We start from the raw sequence: 23,957 nt of genomic DNA, 5'->3' as shown, positions 1-23,957 counted from the left end.
AGTTAAGAAGAAATCTGAGACTCTTAAATCTTGCATTAAGCCAGTCTTGCAAATCTTTTATGCAAACTTGCCAACACAGGCACAAAATCTACGTCCCTCACCCTCTTCCCTCCATGATGGGGAAAAAAAGTGTAACCTTTCAAAATCAGTTACTTGCTGTAGGTGAGTAAAACTTTGGAAGGCTGTGCTGTACATACTCTAAGAATTACTCCTAAAAACTCCTTTGCCATCATAACTACAAAACAAACACAAAAGCTGTTGGTGTGCTGAGACCACATGCCTGTCATGCAAATCAATATTGTCTCATTGTTTCCTTGTACTCCACCACCTGAAGGTAGCCATGGCTGTCTCTTGTGTTATATTTAGATTGTAAGTCCTTTTGTTCTGTGTCTGTTCAGTGCCTAGCACAAAGGTGTCCTGGTCCGTAACTGGGATTCCTAGGTGCTATGATAATAAGTATTTATATGAGAGACAAGGTGGGTGAGGTAATATCTTTTATTGAACCAACTTCTGTTGGTGAGAGAGACGAGCTTTCGAGCCACACAGAGCTCTTCTTAAGGTCTGGGAAAGCAACTCCCAGCCAAAGCAAAATGCAAGGTGGAACAGATTGTTTAGCTTAAGTAGTTAGCATAGGAGTTAGTTGGTCCAATAAAACACATTACCTCACCCACCTTGTCTCTAATATCCTGGAACCGACACAGCTACATGCATATAAGTATTTATATGGTCCACATCATCCCCATTCTTCTGCTCATGATATATCCTGTGACCTCAATAGTTCCACTCTCCTTGGAGTTGACTTTGCTTGACATCAGGATTAATTTATTCCTAAACTGTACTGAAGCAGATCAGACTTGGAGTTGAAATAATTGCAATACCATGCATAGACTTTCCCTTCTTTCAGTCCTATTATTTTTCCCCCACCCAGGACCACCTCAGCCATTACTACTTGTGCCTGCCGAAGAGTCAGTCAGTATGGTTAGACCAAATCACCTATTGTGAGGAGTTTAAAACCTCAAGACAGCTGTACAGTGAAAAGTCCAGCTCTTCAGTGATTAGCTGAAAAAGGGGAAGTCAACTGTTTTTTCAGAGGGGTGCTAAAATGCATGTGAGGCAGAAGTGCAGGGAAACAGTGTAAGATCTATTCATGTGAATCTAGAATCCTTAATTCTAGAGAAATTAGCAACAGTGTTAGGGTAATGTGCAGCCCCCCACTCAGTGGAACTGGTGCCTTTGTACTACACAGGTTAGGGTTAGAAGGCAGATTTTTCTGGAGCCTAGGCATTGGGTCTGTATTCTCTGGGTGCTATGGAGCCTAGCTATATGAATCTACTGGATGGATGTCCCCTATGAAGCAGAAGGAGAACAGCAACAGGGGCTACTGTGACTGCAAGGTTGGCTCTTCCATCACTCCCTAGCCTACAGGGAAGAACCCTACCCTCTGAAATACAGCTCCCTTTGAACCAAGTCAGGCTAAAATTGGTGCAGAAGGGCGGGTGGTCTTGTGATTAGGGAACAGAACTGGGAATTGTTACTTCCTGGGTGACTGAACAAGTACTTTAACCTCTCTGTGCCAACATTTGCTCCTGTAAATGTAAAATACAGCATTTTCCTTACATGGTACTATAATATTTTCAAATCTGCTGTGCTCTACATGCAAAATAGCATTGGTTGGGGGAGGCACTTGATACTGAAGCTCTCTTGGGCAGGAATAATCTCTTTAAGGTTTATCTGTAGCACCTGTAACTGTCCAGGTGGGTTTCCTCAGGACTTTGCTCAAATGGAGCAGTGAGAAAGGAGCCCCCATCTGATGACATCCACCCAGCTGCCTTACTTTACAGAGAGATTTTAAGATGAGAAATTTAAACTTTCGACATAAGGAAACAATATAAACAACCAAAATACAATATACATTTAGTTTTTCTTTCACTAATTCAAACAAGTTTCAAGTTGAAGCATTGCGAACATTTTTTCCTGTGGACCAGGGGCTACACAGCAGCCTTGGAACTTGTCTGTCAGTGCAATTGGTGTGTGGAATTTTCATTATGGAAACTATATGATTGTAGGAAAAACATTTCACCCAATGCCTTTCATGCTGCTCTACAGTACTGATTTCAGAGTCCATCTGCAATTCTTGTCAAAAGGACTACAAGCTATAGGAACTACTGACACAATGTAAAATACTAGCATTTCCAACACATTTACAAGTGTAAAAGGTCCATTTTATTACACTTTTCATAAATGAGCCTGACTCTGACTTCTGATATAGGTAATGAGACTTAGATGTTTCAGTGATGACTCAGAGAATAAAGGAAAAAAAACATTTTATTTCAAACACTGGATTAAATTCCTTCATGTCTAGCTCATTCGGGTAAAGCTCTTTCAATCTTTACCTTGCCACTTGAAGTCTGCTGTCCGTAGTGGTGGTTGCATTGCGTACACTCAGCTGCAAGGACAGAAATGTTTGGGAGAGCAGAGTACTGTTGCAAAGAACTGGCAAGATTGTCAAGAAAGGGAAATGATACTAGATAAAAAACCTGTGTGCATCAGACAGAGCTGTGTTAATATAATACACATGAAGCAGCTGATCTGACCATCCTTATTTTGGTAAAACTAACATGGGAATGAAGTAAGGGTGGCGGGCTAAGACCTACAAGAGTTTGTGCTTCCCCATAGCTATTCATACAGCTCCTTAAAGGCAAAACTGAAAAACAACACTAAAAGATGAGGTTGCAAGCAAAACATTTTTAAAACTACAGGTCTTGATTTTCTTTTACATATGGAGTCATAAGTGTCTCAGACATTATTAGCTCTTTGGATTTAAAGTGCAGGTGAACTCTACAAAGTGACCATGTAAAAATGGCACATTCTTATTCAACAGACCTGCTCCCTATGTGTATTCAGAGTCAAACTTGCCGATGTCAATGTCAGAATATCAATTGGACTGTTAGCCCTATAGAGACCATACAACTGAAGAGAAAGGGAGCTGGAATCTTGAGCTTAATCAGCAGAATTTGTTTATTTACTCTCCATCAATTGAGGGTATAATACAGCACAGGTGTTATCAAGGACTTAGAAGACACTGGGCAATTTGTACTGTAAAACTTTTATCAGTGATAGTGCGGGTGGGGGACAAGAGCTAGAGAGAGACCAACTTAATTTTCCAGAGCTAAGGCTGAATTTGCAGGTCTAGCAGGTAGAAAAACCACCTTTTAGCCCATGAGCCAATAAGTTCAGCTCTCTTCAGTGCAGCATTTAATCATAGTTAAGTGCTGTGCTAAATCAGAGTCTTAACTTGAAGACTGAGCACATTTGACATGGAATCGATGGGATAAAATTAACAAAGCATCCCATAAGGCAGTTTTCACAGAGGGCACCCTTCAGAGTTGGCACTGATTCAGGAAAGCATGTCAGAATAGCATGTGCTCCAGTGCTTCCCAGAATTAGGGCCTTTTAGCAGTAGCAACGAAGGTTGACTGGGAAGGAGCTGCCCATTTCTTGAGATGTTAACGCCGGACACAGGTTATTCTTCCAGCAATGCCCGTTGCTGAAATTGTCATTACTATGAGAAGGTGAATGTTTCGAAATACTCTGGAATGACTGTTTTAGGTTTTGCTATGTGTTTTCTCTCTGCAGTGCTTCTGCCTGTGCTCATGTTTGACTATTTTTTGCAGCATTAACGCTGGGCTGGTTTGTTAGTCAGGAAGGTTGTTGCTCAATGTTCTATTTAGTTTTTAGAATGGACCTGTAATCACTCCTTAATCCTGTCATGTGTACCGGAGTCTCATTAACACTACATGGGTAAATACTGCATATGTGTTCAAACTCCTTTGAATTCCTTCAAGCTCTTTGCTATCCTGCAGCATTGGTTAGTTAACATTTGTAAAGTACTTTGAAGACGCAAAGCACTGAGTTCTAAAATACTAAAACTGGTAAAGATGTGTTGAACATTGTATCGCCTTAACTTCAGTTATGAATGAGAGCTCCTCATCCTTGTGCCTCTGCTGGAAGTCTTTCTGGAGCTAAATCTTTCCCAGTGTATCGTTTTATTTTGCCTATATTACTGCAACTGAGAAATGTCTGAGTGAAATCCTGGCTCCACTGAATTCATTGGGAGTTTTGCCCCAACAAAACTATATCTTGACCTGATCAGGTACTGCCTTTGAGTGCCACCTTTCACTAGCGCTGGGTTTTATGGATTTGTGCTGCCCGTTACAAGGTTCTCATGGTTTGTTTGCCTCCACCTCAACCCAAAACACTGTACTGTTCGTTCTCATGGTAAGTGAACAAAACAAATTTAGTGAGAAATCCACAATATAAAGACAACTTTATTGCCAATAAGCTCTTAAAACTCTTTTTTTTTCCTGTTTCAGTAGGACCTTATTCTTCCTGATGAAAATCCGGTCATAACATCTCTCATTAAAAATAAAATTATTTTGAAATAAATAAATATATAAAATAAATATCATATACATTTTATAAATAGTTTTGTCCTTATGCACAGTATCCATGCTTACATCTTAATAATGTTTCCCACCCTCACTCCCACCCTCAACAGCAGGAAAAAAAACACACATCAAGACCAGTCCATAATAATCCATGTTGCAAATTCCAGGGCCACTTCAGCAGGGTACCATTTGAAGGGCATCTTCTTAAAACGTAACCATTCCAAGCTTACCAGCAGCATCTGTATCAGTTCTGTGGTCTTTTTCTTTCCTGTAATCAAGTTGTTGTGGGTCGTTTGGTTTTTTTTGTTTTGAATCATCATTGTATGTGAATATTCCACCTCTTTCATAACCTCCAGGTAAAGACAGTGAATGAAAATGAAAGATTATACGGAGGGCTCCCTCCCCATACCCTATCCCCCACCCCCACAAATAACCCAGCTTTGATATACACTTTAAAAATGAGGAACGGCAGTGTTGAATTCAAGGTAAGTGCTTTTCTATGTTATCTAAGTTTATAGGAATGATGGAATGACTATTAATATAGTGCTCCAGGAAAAAGCTTGGAACCCAAGTATGTACATTGATTGGACAGCGGCAGGAAATATCACCTATAGTGGAAAAGGTCTCTGTACATTGCAGGTATTTTAGCAGGGTCCACGGGTCTGGGTAAAAAATGAGTGAACTTCTGGTGTCTCTTAGTCCTGTATCCTTCACGCGGTGAGCCGTCCTTGTTCAAAGCCACATAATACTGTCTCTCAGAGTCGGAATGTTTGTAGAGGGTCGAGGCATAGGTGTTGTACCAGTTTTCTTCAAACTGCTCTCGGAAAACGCACTCCCTCGTAAGTTTCTTCTGTGTTGGGGAGTGACGAGAAGGAGAGAAAAGGCACACGCATGAACTTTATACTTGTAATGCTTTATAGATTCCATTTCCTCCTCATCTTGCACCTCAATTTCCTGAACTTTCTTGGCTTCCTAATTTTGGCTCCCCTAAGGCTGGCTGCTGCTGACTGTAAAGTGCACCCTTGCAACATGCTTCATTTCCCATTCATTAATTCTAGAGCTAAGCCCAATATCATAAAAGCCCCAATTCAAATACCCTTGAACTTTGAGAGGGAAGACAGAAAAATCCAACCTGAGATCTGGATCTGAATTTTGCTGTTTTAAAAATAGGCTGAACCAAAACTCAAAACCTGAACACCCCTGGAATAAGGAGTGTTTGAGATCTGTATTTGAATGTTGCAGCTTGGCTACATCTGTAATTAACACAGGGAAAGGTTCAGGCCTAAGATGGTATCACTGTGCTTTGTATGCTGCATGATACACAGCATTAAGGGCTGCTACAAGGAGATCAGATTTTACCTGTCACCTTAAGCACAAGACTTGTCAAACGTACAGATACTTCTAGCTGACCAGTGATTAAAAGTGGAAAAGGGTGCAGTTAATTTCAAAGGTTTAAATAACCCTGAAATGCACTTTGGACTCTCAGAGCACACAACCATATAAAATACAATAATGAAAGGACTATAATCTCTGGAAAAGCCAGAGAACTGTGGTCTGAGGCCATAAACGTAATGGAAAAAGGTCTTTGTGCTCAGCGGCATAGTATTGTCCTACAGCCAGGACACCAACCAATAATGGTTTGTAATGGGAACTGGGGCCCAGATCCCGGAGCATAGTGTGGCTGCTGTGTGCCCACACTGCCAGCCAAATCTTAGTCATAGGGTCAAAGGCCAGAAGGCACCACTTGATCCTTTAGTCTGAACCTCCTCTATATCACAGTCCACTACCAGCACCTGCACGTTAAACCCAACAATCGAAATGTGACCAAAGTATTACAGGCCACAGGAGACTAGAGTGTTCTGTGCCCCAGGCAGAGAATAACTGGGACTGAGGTCCCAGGGAAATGATTAAGTGAGATATACCCAGATAATCCTGGCAAGTGACTTGTACCCACTTGGTGCAGAAAGCAACCCCCTCCCCCCAAAGGTCACTGCCAATCTGACCTGGGGAAAATTCCTCCCAACGCCACACATGCTGATCAGTTAGACCTGGGGTAGTCAATTATTTTTTTGTAAAGGTCCAAATATCTTGCTCAAGGTATAGTCAAGGTCCAGACTCCAGAGAAAATAATAGAAAAAATAAGTAAATAAAAAGATTTTGGGGTCCGTTCAAAAGAATGTGGCACTCCAGATTTGGCCTGCGGTCTGTCTATTTGACTACCCCTGAGTTAGACAGGGAGCAAGAAATAGCCAGCTATGCACCTGAGAGCACGAATACTCGGTGTCACCTCAGAGCCCCGGTCCTCCCTTCCAGTGTCCTATCTCCAGCTGTGGCCATCCTGATGCTTCAGAGGAAGGAGATTTAAAAAAAACAAAAACAAAAAAAACCTCCCAGAATACATTGGGGGAATGCCTTCCTGACTCCTGCTGCTCGTCCACTAAAACCCTGAAGCATGAGGTTTAGGAACATAAGAGGTAAACTGGAAGTGAGCCCTAGGACTGCTGAGCCTCTGCCCCATCATCACAAGCAATCCCATCATGCAATTGCACTCATAAATTTGTCCAGCTCTCTCTTAAAACTATTTAAGTTGTTTGCCCCCACAACTCCTACTGGGAGGCTGTTCTAGTCTGGGCATGGAGCCAGTGTAATCAGCCATCGGAGGATCATCTCAGCACAGGGAAATTCTCAGGTGACACAGAGTCACTGGAGTGACTGGGACATAGGGGACATCTGCGGCCTCCCTCTCTCCCATTGATCTCTGTCTGCCATAACTGCATCTTGGGGCTTTTGGCTGCTGGCATTGACGTTAAACAACGTGCAAGGGACATGCACCAAGTTGACAGCGTTGCATGGAGAGTAGTATATTGCTAACTGCAAAAGGACAGGTTAGATCTGTCACAGAAAAGATTTGCAATTAACCTTCTACATTTAGCAACATACAGATTTATTAAATGGAGAAAAAATGAAAGCACTGAGGGAGTAGATGGCTTTGATCTTTGGGGCTGTTAAATTCACACACACAAATATATGCAAAATTAGCACAGAGAAAAATGACTTCCTTACTGAACCCTTACAAAAACACTAGACTATTCTACGTCCCAAAATATGGCCCTAACGCCAGTACAAGATATCATTTAATGGGCCTTTACTGTAGAATACTGTTATACCTTTTAATAAGGGAATCCTGGTCAAAATGTTGACGCCTCTTCCAATATTTGGTGTTTTTCTTAAAGCCCTAGCTCTTGGAATCCTATGATTTCAAGAGAATCTGTTTTCACCTTCTTTTTATTATTTTTTTTAAAGAAAGTTTCTAGTCCTTCATGATTGCACAAAAAAGCTTGCAAATGTGTCCTGAGTTGTACCCTGAAGCCAAATAAAATTAATACAAAAATATTTTATTTATTATTTGTTTTAAATTCTCATGTTTTTTAACATTTGGGCTTGATGATACTGCTGTTACAGCCACCTGGCCAGTATGAAGAACATTTTCTAATACACAGGTCTGTGGTGGCAGAAAGGAAAATTCCAATGATATTGTACTGAAATTAACTCTTGTTACCAACTAAGATTATATGCTATTATATTGACATTTCTGTGGCATGACATTAATGAATTTGTAGTTTGATTGGCCTGATTGTGGGACTGTCTGTTGCTTTAAAATTGCAAGTACAGCACTTCAAAGCAAAACAAGCAGAATGCAGGTTAGTTTCCTACGTTTCAATAGTACAGCTTAAGGTTCTGACACCAAGAGATGGTGAGCACCCAACTCCTACTGACTTCAATAGGAGGGTAGTAGCTGAACTCTTTTCAGAAGCAAGCCCTACTCCTTCCTGAAGTACAATCTCACTTTCTGTTACCTGGTATAATTGTTGTTCAAATTAAAATTAAATTAATGCCAAATGGAAAACAAGAGTGACAAGAATGCAGATTTAGGGTCCCTGCTGTTGTGTGGTTTAAATTTTTCAACCAACATTTTTCTCAGTACTTATATGCCAATAGACTCCAACAGGATCTCATAACGTTTCCCTAGACGTTACCCCCGAGGGCTCTGCATATGCCTTTTACAACAAGTGTAACTGCACATTCCATCCTTCTGGGCTGTCTGCCTAATCTGTGAACATGCGGCACATCAATCGAGAGAAGAAGCTTTCTCCCTTTTGCCCTACTCTATACATGTGTAATGCCATGAAGGACATTGATATACTATCCTCACTTCCACCAAGATGCTTACCAAAAATTAGCCATCTAAGGTGGGGTACGTTGAAGTGGGGAGGGATAGCTCAGTAGGTTGAAGGGGGGAGGGAGTGGTTTGAGCATTGGCCTGCTAAACCCAGGGTTGTAAGTTCAATCCTTGAGGGGGCCATTTAAGGATCTGGGGCAAAAATTGGAGATTGGCCCTGCTTTGAGCAGGGGGTTGGACTAGATGACCTCCTGAGATCCCTTCCAACCCTGATATTCTACGACACTTGAAGGCAGCAGATAATTATTAATGTATAGGTTATAAAAGAAAAAAACCAACTACCCAAACTGCCAGTAATTTGGAACCACTGAGTCGTGCTCATCATTAACCTACATAAATGTGTGATCTGATCATTGTTGCTCTCATCTTTCCTCCTTTTATTTGTTATACTCATTTGGTGCATTTTATTTCAAATTAGATAAGTCTTCAGAGCAGAGAGTATGTGCATGGATGCAGACTAGAATAATGGGGCCCCAATCCTAATGGAGGCTTTTGCTCACTAGGATGATTTAAATAGCTCATAATAATGATGATGTGGCAGGTTTTGATTTTGAGAAACAAGGCTAAGGTTTGAGCATCACCATGTCACCCTGTATCGCCTACATTGCACATGCCCTATATATTTAGACATGCAGTTAATAGCTTATCAGTCAGTTAAATATATGCAATATAGGTGAATTAATTTTACTACTAACCCTTAACTGCCTTTTTTCTGTTTAAATGTGTAAACTTAACACGTAGCTCTCTGCATTTAAATTTTGGGGTTTTTTTATTTGGAGGAGTATTTTAAAGGACGTGAGGGGGAAAAGGGGAAATTGCCTATGCACAGAAGCATTTAAATTCTCTCTCTTAGGCTTTGAAGTTCACACCTCATGAAGAGAAATGGGGTTTGTGCAAGTGGTAGTGTGTGGGGTTTCTATGAAGGTTTGTACATCCGGATTACACCAGTTTAATGTACGGTGTGATTCTAAAGTGATTTGGTTCAATCAGTGTAAAAAGCTGGGTTGTCCTGTTTCAGTTTGAAGGCGCTTTACTTCAATTTGGGTTCAATTGATTAGGAATGGATTTAAATTACACTGAAATAAGCTCCTTTTAAACAGAAATATAAGTGTGTCCACACATGGGTTTGCATTGTTTTAACTAAACCAGTGCAAATTTGTGTGAGTAGAAAAGGCCTGAAGGGGATTTATTTTGCTTTAGATTAAGTCGATTAGCTCAAACCAATTCCTGAACTAACACACTCTTAAACTGAAATTAAAGGCTGAAACCCTGGCCATATTGAAGTCAATGGCAATTTTGCCATTGACTTCAATCGGGGTTAGGTTATCATCTGGAGCATCTACAAAGAGATTTGCACTGGTTTAACTAATCAGTTTAAAATCTGATTTAAGTTAAAATTGATGCAGTTTTCTGATGTAGACTCAGTCTAATTTTGATGGATTGTGCTGGGTGTATTTTAGTAAGACATTTACAGTCTCAATTCTGCAGCAGCCCAGGGGCCTATTTCATCAGGCAGAGACACTATACTATGTGAATGTCACAAAGGGGGTGGATCTTCATTAACTTCCACTAAAAGTCTTAGCTGATGTCTGTGCCAAAGGATTTTTCAATCACAGAACTTTCTATCCTTCCCTGTCTCCAAATCAGTGCTACCAAGGCCTGATTCCTCTGTAAGAACCATTTACAAGCATTGTTTGGAGGGATTTTCCAGCTATTTTGGAGTTATTGGTAAGCAAAACAAGTCTCTCATCTTCATCAGTTTTAAACAGGCTGAAGTGATTTTCCAATGGGATGAGACCAAGCATGGAAAATGTCAGTGCCAAAGGGGCATTTTTTAGAAGGTTATGAGAACACAGGAGTTATAATGAAAGTCCCACCATAACTTTAAGTACAGCTTTCATTATTGAAAAGCTATAATATAAATGTATGCATCTGCAGACGTAAATATATATATTCCTGTGTGAACCCAGATCATTCAAAGTGACACACTGTTCAGATGAGAGAACACAAACACACACCCTGATGGTGCGCTATAATTTATTGCCTGGCCTTTAGTTTATGATCACCACAATATCCCTGAATGGCAGAACCACAAGTGAGCTACACAAAGCTCCCAAACAAAGGCTAATAATAAAAGCTTTATACCCATCATGTTCTTGTCTGTTTTCTTTATCCCAAATATTTGTCAGGTTTTGTTAGAGCTTGGGTTGGTCTCTCTCTCTGCTTTTTTCTACTTCAACTTTGGTTGCAACTATGACAACAATGGAATAATTGATATGCGTGGAGCTACATGACATCCACAGGTGCAGTACAGAGTTGTAACAGGCTTGCAGATGACCATGTCCTTAGGGAAGGCTGGCAGCTTATGTGGTGACCCTGTTGGACTCTCATATGGGCAGTACGCAGGCTAGCCCAGCTCTCAGAAGGCACTGTGTAAGTTTTATAGTATTACAATGATTATAAAACCTCAAACTTACCGACCCATACAGCTCTCCTCTCTCATTCATTCCGAGGTAGAGTCCTGAATCCACCCCACGGATACTAACCAGCCCCACCGCCAGGCTAATGAACTCCAAAATCCCTAAAGAAGAGGAATACAGATCATTCAGAGAACAGAACTGACACCAGGTACAAGTGACAAAAATAAATCAGCCTTCCACTGCCTGTTGGAAGAGCTCTTTGTTTACAGGGCGTTCTATGGGCCCTGACTCTCCTCTTGCTCACACAAATGTAACCCATTGACTTGCACTCTGAAATCCTCACCTGTGAAGCATTACTATAGCCTTAAAAGTTTAACTTCCTCAGGGAGAGTAATCCTTTATTAGTAAAGTATCATTAGCTTCCTTGCCAGTCACTGCAGGACGGGACAGGTGAATATTTTGTGCCTGGTCTGATAAGTGCCTTAACATTCTGGAAGGCTCTATAGTAACAATGTTTATTATCCACTGAAAGTGAGGTGGTGATGACCCCCACCATGCTTCCTGTTTGTGGACAGTCTGAGGGGACTGGCTCAGCGGAAAACCCTTTGGAGGTTTGCAGGGATGGCACGGCAGGGTTATGGACGATTTCCCTCTCTCTTAGTTCAGAGGTTGGTTATGTACTTGTGTCTGTGTGCGCAGGCATCTCAGCGAATTCACTGGGAGCTATGGCATGGAAGAGAAGAGTGTGTTCACTCCCCCAGTCCAAGCTTCTGTTTAAACTGATGGGAGAGAGATTTCCACTGACCGAACATCCCCCTCCTTCTAACCTTTCATACAGCTCTGAATCTATTACCCCAGCTCCTAGAACATCCAGCCCGGGATGAGCACACCTCCCCCACCCCGCTCACGTTACCTCACACGGCTCCTCATGTGCGTGTGCCCCGGAATTCTCAGTGCACCAGGTGGGGTGAGTTTCGTCATCTGCCACCTGCTGACTTTACTGGGAGTCACGTGGCTTGAAACCCACCCCTCCAGCCGCACCTGCTTTTGACTCTTTGGAAATGTACCTTCCAGTATGTCAGGTGCATCGCTCATACAACAAGGACAGTATGGCTAAATATAGGACAGATGTCCCACTTTCCCTCCACTCCCTCAACCATAGGGTAGGTAGCCTTCTCACTCAGCTATGCTGGCAGTTAAACTAGTGGCAACAAGGTAGACTTCCTAGTTTAACTTAAATTTTGCTCCCACAGATAAGCTGTTTTTTGGTTTTACTTCCCAGCTCGTGCCTTGACACTTGCGTGGTGTTAGAATTATTCCACCAGCAGCTATAAGACTGGTAGCTTAGTGCCCTTCTTTTACATGTGCTAGCTGTGAATGTAGTCCCAATTTAATCTCTCCACCCTACTGACTAACATACCATGGACCCGATCAAATTTCCAATAAAGTCAGCAAGAGCTGCTGAGTGTTGAGCACTTTTGGAAACCAGTCACTTATTTAGGAGCTGAAATATGGACTTCAGAGCCAAAATGTAGACTTCTGTTTTTTAAAATCTTGACCTAAATGTTCTTAATGGATTGGCACACACATTTTCTAGAGGGTTAAATCTGCAGCCATATTCCGTCTGGGAAAACCTATCCTTCCTATGACCCCAGACTCGCTTCTGCCAGTGAAGTGAGTCACCCTGTTGTGACTCTAGTACAAAAAAATGGAAGAATACAAATTGTTTCCTTACGTTCTGTGCTTTCTACAAGGGATATGTGGCAGGATCCAGAAATTACCAGTACTTGTTTTCTAGCAAGCAGGGAGTTAACTCCTACCTTAGACAAAAGTCCCAGTCAGACAGTCTGGGGCAATACAGGGGACTCTTTAAGAACAGGCCTTTGGTACTCAGCAAGGACGTGGGGTGGGGGGGTGGGTGGGCTTTTTAGAAGGCCCATTGGACACAGACTGGCTTGTGCTCTAGACTGCGGAGGTTTTCTGCTCACTACTGATACGTTTACTGGGAGGTGGCACGGTCCAGTGAACTGGGAGTCGAGGCCTAGCTTCTATTTCTTCCTCTGCAAGTCGCTAATTCTGTAACGTGGGGCAAGTTACTTAACCTCTGTTCCTTTGCAAAGTGCTTTAAGATGTCCAGGTGTAAAGGGCTATATAACTGTTAACTATTATGCTACACCATTTTGTTATTGTACATATTGACCTTTAATCCATAAGAATCCCTTTCCTAGACGTAGAGACCATACTGAATGAGACTATTTTTATTTATTCTATTTTTTTGTTGCTGAAGTAACAAATTCAGTTCACCAATTTACAATACTTTGGGGGTTTATTGCATTTGTGTTGAGTACATTTATCCTCTTGCAGTTTCACAATCAGCAACATTTGGGATGGGACATGAGGCCAAGGGGATTAATAAATAAAAGGGTGGGGGGAGGAGTTTTAAATTGACTGGGCAAAGTCTGAATGAGAGGCTCACATAAGGGAACAGGAATATAGCACTATCTTAGAAACTAGGAGCCTCTTTCTCACCCAGTAAGATTAATTAATTTTTATTTGAGTGAGAAATGCCTGAAAATGTTTGAGAACCGTGAATCTATCTTAAGTACTTATACCACCACCCCCATTTCCATAGCATCTAAGTGCCTCAGAACCCTTGTGAGAGATGTACTATTACCCCCACTTTACAGATGGGGAAGTGAAGCACAGAAAGCCTAAGTGACTTGTCCAAGGTACAGCAGGAAGACTATAACACAGCTGGGACTTGAACCATAGTTTCCCAAGTCGTAGACTAGCATCTTATGCACTAAACTCTCTTTCTCCTTTCTAAAATGGATGGGTAAACAAATACTTATCCTACTCTGGGGTAGATGTCTACCTCTATTTTTGCAGGCACTTAACTCTCTTCCGGTATACTCATGACAATCTCTTTTGACAATGTCACTTGTAATATTCTTCTTTTCTGATCATTCGAGTGGCACTTAGAGAAGCGAACCAAAGACAACTATGTTGAAATAACATTAAGAGTGTAACTTAAACCCACAAAAGTCAGGAGAGAGAGTGAAGGCTGAAAAAAAATGTGGGCGGACATCCATCTTGTCCTTAACTCACTCCAATTGCTAGACAAAATTGCAGCTTTATGCCTCTGATCTCCACCAGCACAGGGAGTGGCCACTGGGGTTAGATCAAGAATTTACTTTCTAACTGTAGTGGGGTGTGTTTATGAAAGTACGTGATTTTCTTTTCCAACACTTGTCTCTTCTTTTGTTGCTTGATTATTCATTCTGCTTGCTCTTTGAGTCCCTCTACATAATATTCAGAGAGATTTGACTAGAACTATTGCTGGATGAAGTAAACACTGAAGGGATGAATAATCCTTCTAGCCTCCTTTGTAATGGCCAGATCCCACTCACTGTTACATTACTAAATGAATGTTTAAGGAACTGTTCAGCTGGCTGCACCTGTCTCTTTTTGCACAACTATATCCATGTGCCTGGGTGTAGAAATATCAGATGTTGTACTGATCTCTACAAACCTAAAGCTTCAGCTAAAAACCTCAACAACTGTTTGGGAACAGGTGCACTAAAGTATGAATGTCAAAGTCTTCAGAGGAGCTTCCTCTACAGATTTCACTAGCTTCCCCTCAAAAAAAAAACAAAAAACAAACACTTCAATAGACTTTTTAGATCTGTGCCTGGGGGAGTTCTGTTTGCTGTCCTTATTACTCTTCAGTCTAAACTTCGACAGCCTGATTCTCTTCTCAGGGCTTGTCTACACCGGAAATTTACAGCAGTGCAACTTTCTCACTCAGGGGTGTGAAAAAACACCCCCTTGAGTGCAGCAAGTTTCAGCACTGTAAAGCACCAGTGTAGACAGTCACCAGCGCTGGGAGCTGCGCACCCAGCACTGGGAGCTACACCCCTCGTGGAGGTGGGTTTTTTTTTAGAGCGCTGGGCAAGCTCTCTCCCAGCACTGCGCCGTGACCACACAAGCCACGTTAAAGCTACACTTATAGATTAGATTACCTGTAACTTTGTTGAAGTCAGTGGAGTAACACTAGTGTAAAACTGGCATAAGTCAGAAGAGAATTGATCCCTGGTTGCAAGGAGTTCCCCAGTAGGTCTAGCATTCACATAAGGAGTGTGTCTCCTGGGGAACTGATATCAATTCAAAATCCCTTCCAGATTTCTGCTAATCATCCATTTCTTTGGTATAGGAAAAGGTCTTGGCAGACCAGTAATAACTGAGATATGGTTTCAAATTCTTCCAGTTTCATCTATGATTCTTTAGGTAGGGCTACTAGTTTTGTGCTGACATCTGGGAACTTCTCCAACATGAGACCTAGCTTTGCTCTACAAATCCTGGAGAGTCTTTCTCCAGGATCCTGAGCTAATCCTATTCAAAGAGGAATGTGCTTCAACCTATAGGCTACAGTATTCTCCATGAATATGACCCTGTTACCGTCTTTATTTCCTATGGATATATCTCTTGAATCCCACACTAGGCCTCCCTCCCTTCGCCCCCAGAGGCTAGGAGCTCCCCATCATATTACTCTGACAGCATTTTGCTTCGTTGTCTTACTTTAAAGAAAACTTTTAAGTCTTGTACAGATTTAGACTCTGCACTTTGGGGATGGATCAACAGAGGATGGTGCAGACACAGTACACTTTTTCCTGAACCCCATCCAACATTACAAGATAGATAACAAGTCCAGTTCCACCCCTTATTCCAGCTGCAGTTGGATAGATGCCATGGCTGTGGTGTCCCGGAGTGTTATCCTTGGAGTGGATCTAATTATCTGCTTAGGAGGTCAGGATGCATCTTCCCACTCTATGGGTCCTGTCAAGCTAGCACCCAAATCTCAGGAGTTTCTAAATCTGGCCACATTAAACTTAGTACCCTAAAGTAAACCCCATCTTTGGCTGTAATCTAGGTCTTTCACCATGCTTTTCCACTTCCCCAGAATTGTGTAGTGTGCCTATTTCTGTAATAATTCATTGTCTTCTGACTGGTGCATGCAAAATTCAGGAATGCATTGGTACATGAAATTCTAATGCAAACCAGACCAGTTACATTGGAATTTAAATATTCATGGCTACTGAATGCAGATGGTGAATACAGTGTGCCAGTACATTATTACTTTGCATCTCTGTTGCAGCTAAGCTCAGTCCAACTTTATCTGAACATGAGGATTCCAGTGTAATCCTCTGGGGTCTTGCCCTGCAATTATAACAAATAACTATTTATTTTACGCTGCCTTTGGGAAAACCCCGAAGGAGAAATCTGTAATATTTTATATCTGACGTCTGGTCTAGTTTACGTAGCTGGATGCTGACTAGTAAAACACTTATGGAATGCCAACGTTTCAATTTATTGCACACACACTATGATTAACTCTTAATCTTAACCTTGCAAAACTAATGAAACGTATTTGCTTGTTTTAATATGTGCAGTTTCCAAACTTTGTTTAGAGACAAATTTATTTCATCTTAAGCTTCAAAAAGTGGAACTGGGTGAGGTTCTGTCATTAGATGCTGATAGTTTATTTGTCTAAAGATGTGTAAAAAGTGATCAGAAAAGTAGCAGTAAAGTGGCAGAAGTAGATAAAAAATATACAATAGATACAAAGGACTTTCTTTCAGTTCCTCTTAATATGGGAACCCATCACATGTTGTGAGATGAAAGGGAAAAGGTATGTGTCTTTCGGGAGGTAATTAAAGAGCACTTGCCCCATGAGCCTATTACTACCTTACTCTGACCTGTGGGTTATGACTTTTTTGTTGATTTAGGCAAGGACATGCTACCTGCACCTGGTGTTTATGCAAGGTACAGTACACAGTCAGGGGTTTTGGTTTTTTTGTTTGATTCCAATCAATTCAAAATCCTTGCCTTCAAACAATAACAACAAAAATATTCATAAACTATTATTTCTCAGATAAAATGTATGAGTAACAAAGCTTAGAAGACAGAATAGAAACCCTTTCAGTGAGGAGTTAAATTATTGCAAGCCACAAAAAGTCACAAGAATGTTTCTTGCAACCTGTTGACTGTACAATTGAGATCACCAACTTGGGACTTGTTGATAGTTTACACAGACACCTGCACCATTTGCCAAAGTAGCAGGAGTTTTTCTTAACTCTGTTCAGACTTACTGTACTTCTGTGCCTGTGGCTTGAGATGCATTTTTCAAAGATTACATAACAGTCTCATTAGAGATCTGTGAGTTTCTGTGATACTAATACAGACTCTGAAGTCTTTTCCATCTTTGCCCTGGATACTAGGTAAATCAGCAATGTTCTGTCTATTCTCATTTCATTTTTCCTCTTTCTGAAGGTTAAGGTCACCAAATATTTTCTCAAAAAAAAAAAATCTTTCTGCCCTGCTGATTCTGCTTTGGGGACATTCTTAATGGCTATGTAAGTAAGGCAAAAGAAAAGACTTTAGCCCACAAACTCTGCAAAGGCAAAAAACCACAAAGTTTGTTTTTGTTTGTTTTCCCAGAGTGCTGTGTCTTCTTTCTTTTGCATTTCCAGCTGCGCTTAGCTTCAGAGGTTCGAAAAGAGCTGAAGTAGCCAGCAAGTTGCTTTTTTAAAAAAATCATGTTTTTGTGCACCTGCAGAATGACTTAGCACTGGTAGAATAGGAAATTGAAAATAAAAATGCCCAAATTTCTGGGGAGTGAGCGCATTTGTTTAGAATTCTAATTATATCCATTCCAGGGATGATTTATATTAATAGTGTAATTAGTTTTGCATGTGAGACAGGCGGCTGGGCTCTTTGAACAAGTTCATAAAGAAAACAGGCAGCCTCAGAGCCATCGCGTGTATTGAGCAGAGAAAAGACACCTGTTTCTTGGATGGGGGAAGATGTGGAGACAACTCTCCCACTTGGGGGGGGGGGGGAGAAAAGGGGGTTAACCCCTCACTTTCGGGGGCGGGGGGAGATCACAAGGATGCATTGCATCGGGTTCAATGAGGAATTTTATAAAAGGTCTAAAAGAAACAGGAATAAGCAGAGGCAAACACGTGGTTTGGAAGCTAACCAAGTTCGGGATTTTAAGGCTGTAAACAGTGTTAACAAGGTGACTCGTGGGTACTTTTCTATTCTTCTGCACGACTCCAGGGAACTTTTCCGCAAGATAAGGTGCCCTCACCTACTGTCTCACGGCCAGGAAAGGACTCGGAGCCAGGCACCGAAACCCCGAGGGATTAACCTGCCCCCACAAAAGCTTTTGCACCCTCCCCAGTTTCCCTGGCTGTGTTCAGGCAGGACAGACCTCTCCCCAGAATCCTCACTGCATCTCTTCCCCTCCTTCCTCCGCTTCCCAGTGTGGGAGTCTTGATTAGGCATTTGAATCCGTGAACCCCAGTCGGATCAGGCAGGCAGAGAAGATTCCCTGATACGCCTGTAGCAATGCAAAGAATGCGGAGCTTGTCTTCTGCTCAAACGCAGGGGGAAGAAGTGCAAAAAGCATATTTGGCACATACAAAAAGAATGTGGAGGCAAATGGAGGTGAACTCAGGATCCTCAACCTGCTTTGTCTGGGACTGCAGGAAACTCAGACCAGACCCTAAGCAATCAGTGGAAAAGCGAGACTGGAACACCCCGCCCTTGCATTCCCCCCCCCCCATTCCCCCAGCAGCTCCCACACGTATAAGGAAAAATCAGTGATAAAGAATATAAGCCCCTTTCTTACCGAATCTGCTGTGGTCCTGCCTGGTGCCATGCACCGTGCCATTGGGGAAGATTTCCAGATGGAAGCCCGTCCTGCAGTAAAGCTGCCTCCGCCTGAGGATACCTTTAAGGTGGGCAAAGTCAGTGGGAGATCCCCTCTGGAGCCTTCCTTCAATCTGTCCCAATCTCTCATTCAAAAAACCAGGAGAATCAGCTAAAGCAACATTCCCAAGAGAGGAGGAAAATCCATGCAAATCCAAATCCAGAGATCCAAGAAAGCCCCCTACCTCAGCCATCGCAATAGCAGAGAGAGCGTGTGTGTATGTGTGAGAGAGTGAGAATAGTGAATGTCTGTGCAAACAATAAAAAATTGCTGGTCTCTTTTTAAAAATGTGTGTGTGTGTGTGTATTATATATAACTAACCAGCTGTGAGCTTGGCTGCCTTCAAGTAACTTCTCTACCCTCTCACAGTGTCTGATTTGAACGCCTGACCTTGCTTTGAATAAAAGTATTGTTTTTCCTTTGCATTGATCTCCTCTTGCCTTTCATAGCTGGATATGTCCAGCTATCAGATGCAAACTGCACTTTATATACATACACACTCCCCTTACATTGACATATTGGATATTTAAATGCAAGCCACACCTCACTGGCATCCCCTTTGGCTATTGCTTTTTTTTTTTTTCTTTTTCTTCTTCTCTGATCCATTTGGCTTTTTTTTTTTTAAGAGAGAGAGAGAGAAGAGGGAAAAAAAGCTTCACTCCCTCTTTTATTATGAAAAAATGGCAGGAAAAGGCTACACATTGCACTGAGGCATAACAGCTTTTGGCAGGTTCTTGTAAAACTACTGATGAAATCATGGAGCCCTGTGTATGCAACCCTACTGATACACAGACTTCACATTGCTGCTGGCCATCCAAAACACTTTGTGCGCGTGTAGCAGTTTGTCTTTCCCCTTCCTTCAGTTCAGTGTGTCTGTTTAGTTATACCAAGCATACTACTTTCACAAAGAAACCAACTTTCCCATCCCCCATCTCCTATTTTTCACACCAACCCTAAATTAATCACATTAAAAACCCTTTCCTATTCAGAACTCTGTATTTCAGTCAAAGGTTTTATTTTGTGGGGCTGAGGTTGGGGTTTGGAAGGGGAATACATTTCAGACACTTTTTTTTTGCAACATTAGACCCATCTGTAATTTTTTGCCCTGCACAACAGACATAGTGGTAGGGGTAGTGGGGGAGGGAGGATAACATGTAAGGAGAAAACTTTAGAAGCATTTTTCAGCTAAATATGTAAAAACTGAAAGAGATCTTTTTGAAAAATGATACTTCAGATTTTATTACTTGATTTTACAAGCCACTTGAGAGAAGAATATATGGAAGGAGTTTCCAAGCCTGTTGTGGGCTTTCTCCCCACCTTTTTCATGTTGGAAACAGGTGTTTCCTAGCTCTCTCTTGCCCTGTGACACTGTATCTGTAACAGCAGCTGCTGGGCGAGCTGCAGACAGACAGAGTCAGGCACAGGGAGACATGGGGACCAGAAAATGCGTGGAAAAAAAATTCCCCGGAGGGGAGCTTGAACCCTGCTTTGATGCAATAAAAGGGACATTTTTTCAGAGCTCCTTTCCCCTCTCCGTCCCCCCGCAGTAGCCCTACCACCCCCACTTTCTGGGCTGCACAGGCAGACAGCAGAGGACTCCCAAAGGCAAGGAGTGTCTGTGCTCTTGACCACTAGAAGGCGCTGTCGCTCGCTGTATTGCTTGGTATCCGCGCTCCTGTCCTTCCACTTGGCCTGTGTGGGGTGAGGGGACGCGGCCGTCCCCCTTCCTGAGTCGGCTTGGAGTGGGGAGGGACAAGGCGATCTGCTCTCTACCGCCGCCCGCTGGAGAGCAGCAGGGCAGCGCTTAGAGCCGGGGGTGGCAGACAGCCTGCCATGGAGACACAGCAAAGGGGATTAGAAACAATAGCTACAGGGAGCTGAAAATGCTGGGAGATTAATGTCCCTAAAACAACCCCCCCATCAACCAACCCCCCCCTCCCCCCACTATTCAATGTCAGCATTTCCGAGGAAAATAATTCCTTCCAATAACTCTTTGTTCTTCCCCTCCCACTGTCCAGCCAAGCCCATCACACCCCTTAACAGACATGTCTAGAACCTCCCAACATGGCTGTGAGGGGAGAGGGGCATTATCCCCATTGTATGGAGGGGTAAACTAAGGCACAAAGTGGTGCAGCGACTTGCTGAAGGACAAAAAGCAAGAGGAACAGAAGCCAGGAGTCCTGATTGGCAGTCTGCTGCTCTATGCCTCCCTAGACCCGTCTTTTCTTATGTGAAATATAATAAATCACTAACAATAAAAGTGAAATAACAGCCCAAGTTTTTGTCTGGAGCGGAGGTAGAAGCAGGTTTTAAATGAAGGCTATTGTGTCCAAGAGATATGGCTGTCAGTGGATGACTGGAATTTGGGCTGATGTTAACAGTGATATTTGAAGCATAAAAGGATTTTTTTTTTTTAAATCTCTTCCTGGAATTTAACAGAAATTTAACAATTGCCTTTCACTGTCTGTTCTTACATTGGAGAAATTCTCTCTTGGTGGGCAAAAAATCTGTTGGTGGATGACTGAAGAATAGACTGTACAGGGTGAAAATGGCAAAAGTCTAAGATAAAAACAAACCCTATCAAGTTAAATAATCATTAAGGTCTAATAGTGCAAACTCTACTAGGTGTAATGCTAACAGTCAACAGGATACTCACAATGGAGAACACTGTGGATGAAATCTTGGCCCCACTGAAGTTAATAGGAGTTTTGTCATTGATTTAACTGGGGCCAGGATTTCCTCTTATGTCTGGAAGTAAGTGTTTAAAGGGTCAGGGCCTAGATGTATTAGAAAAAGGAGAAAGAGAGAGAGACTCCTTCATAATGGGCCTGATCCATACCCCATTGAAGGTAATAGGCATCTCTTTCCATGGACTTCAAGGGGCTTTGGATCAGGTCCAATATCCTTAAACTAAATCCAAAGGAGGACTAGAGGGGCATTCAGGAAACTGACTAGGGGTACTAGGGTTCAATTACATTACAGTAAAATCCAGGATTTAATAAAAAACACAAACCTACATGCTTAATGTAAAACAAAAGCAGGGAAATCCCCAGCCCAGGCTGACATTCCTCTCTTAACTCTGGTGATTATGGTTAGCTTTTGCAGCGTCTGCAATACGGTCTGTAGGAAATTATATAGCCCACTACAACAATGCAGGATGTTTAGGCACAATAGGGTGAGGGGAAGGTAGCTTTCACTTCCTTTTTTATCTTTAATTTCCTGTTTTTTTGCTAAGAGGATGAAAAAAGAGTAGAGAAATTTGTTTCCTGCAATGTTACAAAATATATATAATTTAAATTTGAGGGTCTGGATTGACGCCTTTAAAGGAGGAACACATAGTTAGCTATTTTCCCATGTATTGTATAGAATATAATTTTGTACTAATTTATTTCTTAAAAAGCAGGAGAAAATTATATACAACGTGCCACAATACAGGGGAAAACTATAAATCTATATAATACATTGCATATATGTTATAATCCATCTAGTTTCCCCCAGGTTTATGCACTGATTAAAGTGTATATTGTCTACTGGGAGAATTGGAGTGATTACAGCCAAATTAATCTCTCTTTCTATTTAAACAAGTTTGCCGCAATATTTATATTCATTTGAGCATAATGGACCTTTCAGAGCCATTACCATCTATTGTGGGAATGCACATTTAGCCCGGTAGTAAAACTCCTAATTACATTTATTTGTTAAATAATTACTGTTCATAGGCAACAGCAACATTTGATATCTCACCTACTAATTGTAAAATCAAAGGCTTTGATCCTGCAATTGACTCTTCACAGGCACAGGACTGCATCCATCTGCAACAAATTGCAGGACAGGGGTCAGAGTTATAAATTAGTTAGAAAAGAGTAAAATGAATAAAATAATCAAACCCTGATACTGTAGATCCTCTGCCCAAGACAATGCCATTGATAAAGGATCCAGGTAGGGTTGCCAGTTTTGGTTAGATCTGCTCCTAGAGATTTTATCACATGAGATAATCTTTAATTCCTGGAGACTCCAGGCCAATCCTGGAGGGTTGGCAACCCCACCTAGGCCTGGATAAAAAAATTTTAATAGCATTGATAGCTATGGTCACATACAAGAAATCAGTTATATGAGGAACAAGACAATTTAGAGAATAAGGAAACATCGTGGAGACCCTTTTCACTGTATTATAATAATACCTTCACTTCTCAAGCACCACCCATCCAAGGATCTTAATGCACTGTACACATTTTTCTGAATTAAGACTCACAACCCCATTCTGTGAGGTAGTGAATAAACAGATTTTCTTAATGGGGAGATTTTATTAAATCCTTTAATTGACTGTGATTCAATTTGTTGCTTAATTTATGAGTGTAATTATTGTGGTAGCATTTAAAAGCTCCAATCTCAAATGAGGACTCTATTGTGCTAGGTCCTCTACAAACACAAAACAAAAATACAGCCTCTGCCACAAGGAATCCTGGGGACTTTACTCAGGGAAGGAGTCCTATTGATGTACATGACATGAACAAGGTGAGTACCTCATATTTTATTTAATTATGGTTAGAGTAGGTGGCAGAGCCAGGATTAGAATCCAATGCTAAACCTGTCACATTTGGGTGCCTAAGTTTAGGAGACAAATCTGTAACTAGGCACCTAATTAAGTGGGCTGATTTTCACAGGTGATGAGCGCCCACACTCTCATTTATTTAGGCACCCAGAAATGGATAAGTTTTAAAATAGTGGCATTAACATTTAGGAAACTCAACTCACCAGGTAGCACAGCTCATTCAGAAGCCATGATATTATTATTTCCCCTGTGAAGAGGAATTATTGCTACCTGGTGACTAGGAAAGCTACATCCTCCTGAAGGAGGTATTCTATGAATGACAGCTCCTCCTTAGTTCCACTCTATTTGGGAGTTGCAAGTGCTCAGCACCTCTGAAAATCAGGCTTCTTAGGTGGGTAAATGTGGATTTAAGAATCTGGCTTGAGGCACTCAAGCTAATACACCTCAGGAGCCTAAAGGACTTTGATCTGTATATCCAAACTCCCCTGCTCCAACCCCTTGATAATTAGTGTGGTATGAGAAT

The 23,957-nt window shown here is 41.7% G+C and overlaps 1 protein-coding gene across 1 annotated transcript; it reads right to left on the bottom strand.

The window, feature by feature from the left end:
• Positions 1-4,308: 4,308 nt before the first annotated feature.
• Positions 4,309-19,830, bottom strand: FGF16 (fibroblast growth factor 16). The gene is made up of 4 exons (XM_043522889.1): positions 18,802-19,830; positions 11,166-11,269; positions 5,057-5,298; positions 4,309-4,716 (listed from the first exon to the last, which is right to left on the bottom strand). The coding sequence occupies exons 1-4, from the start codon at positions 19,073-19,075 to the stop codon at positions 4,653-4,655; spliced, it is 684 nt and encodes a 227-aa protein (XP_043378824.1). The 5' UTR covers positions 19,076-19,830; the 3' UTR covers positions 4,309-4,652.
• Between the last annotated feature and the right edge of the window lie 4,127 nt (positions 19,831-23,957).

Source organism: Chelonia mydas, chromosome 9, assembly GCF_015237465.2.
Source record: "Chelonia mydas isolate rCheMyd1 chromosome 9, rCheMyd1.pri.v2, whole genome shotgun sequence".
Lineage (NCBI taxonomy): Eukaryota > Metazoa > Chordata > Testudines > Cheloniidae > Chelonia > Chelonia mydas.
The sequence above is the reverse complement of the archived record's forward strand: the minus strand, read 5'-3'. Positions and strand labels throughout refer to the sequence as shown.

Bases quoted from the DNA above. Each gene is read 5' to 3' on its own strand.
- FGF16 (XM_043522889.1), bottom strand. From the start codon at position 19,075: ATGGCTGAGGTAGGGGGCTTTCTTGGATCTCTGGATTTGGATTTGCAT. The intron at 11,270-18,801 runs GTAAGAAAGGGG...CCTCTTCTTTAG, and splicing joins GCAGGACCACAGCAGATTCG to GGATTTTGGAGTTCATTAGC. The intron at 4,717-5,056 runs GTGATATTTCCT...ACTTGATTACAG, and splicing joins AGAGACCTTTTCCACTATAG to GAAAGAAAAAGACCACAGAA.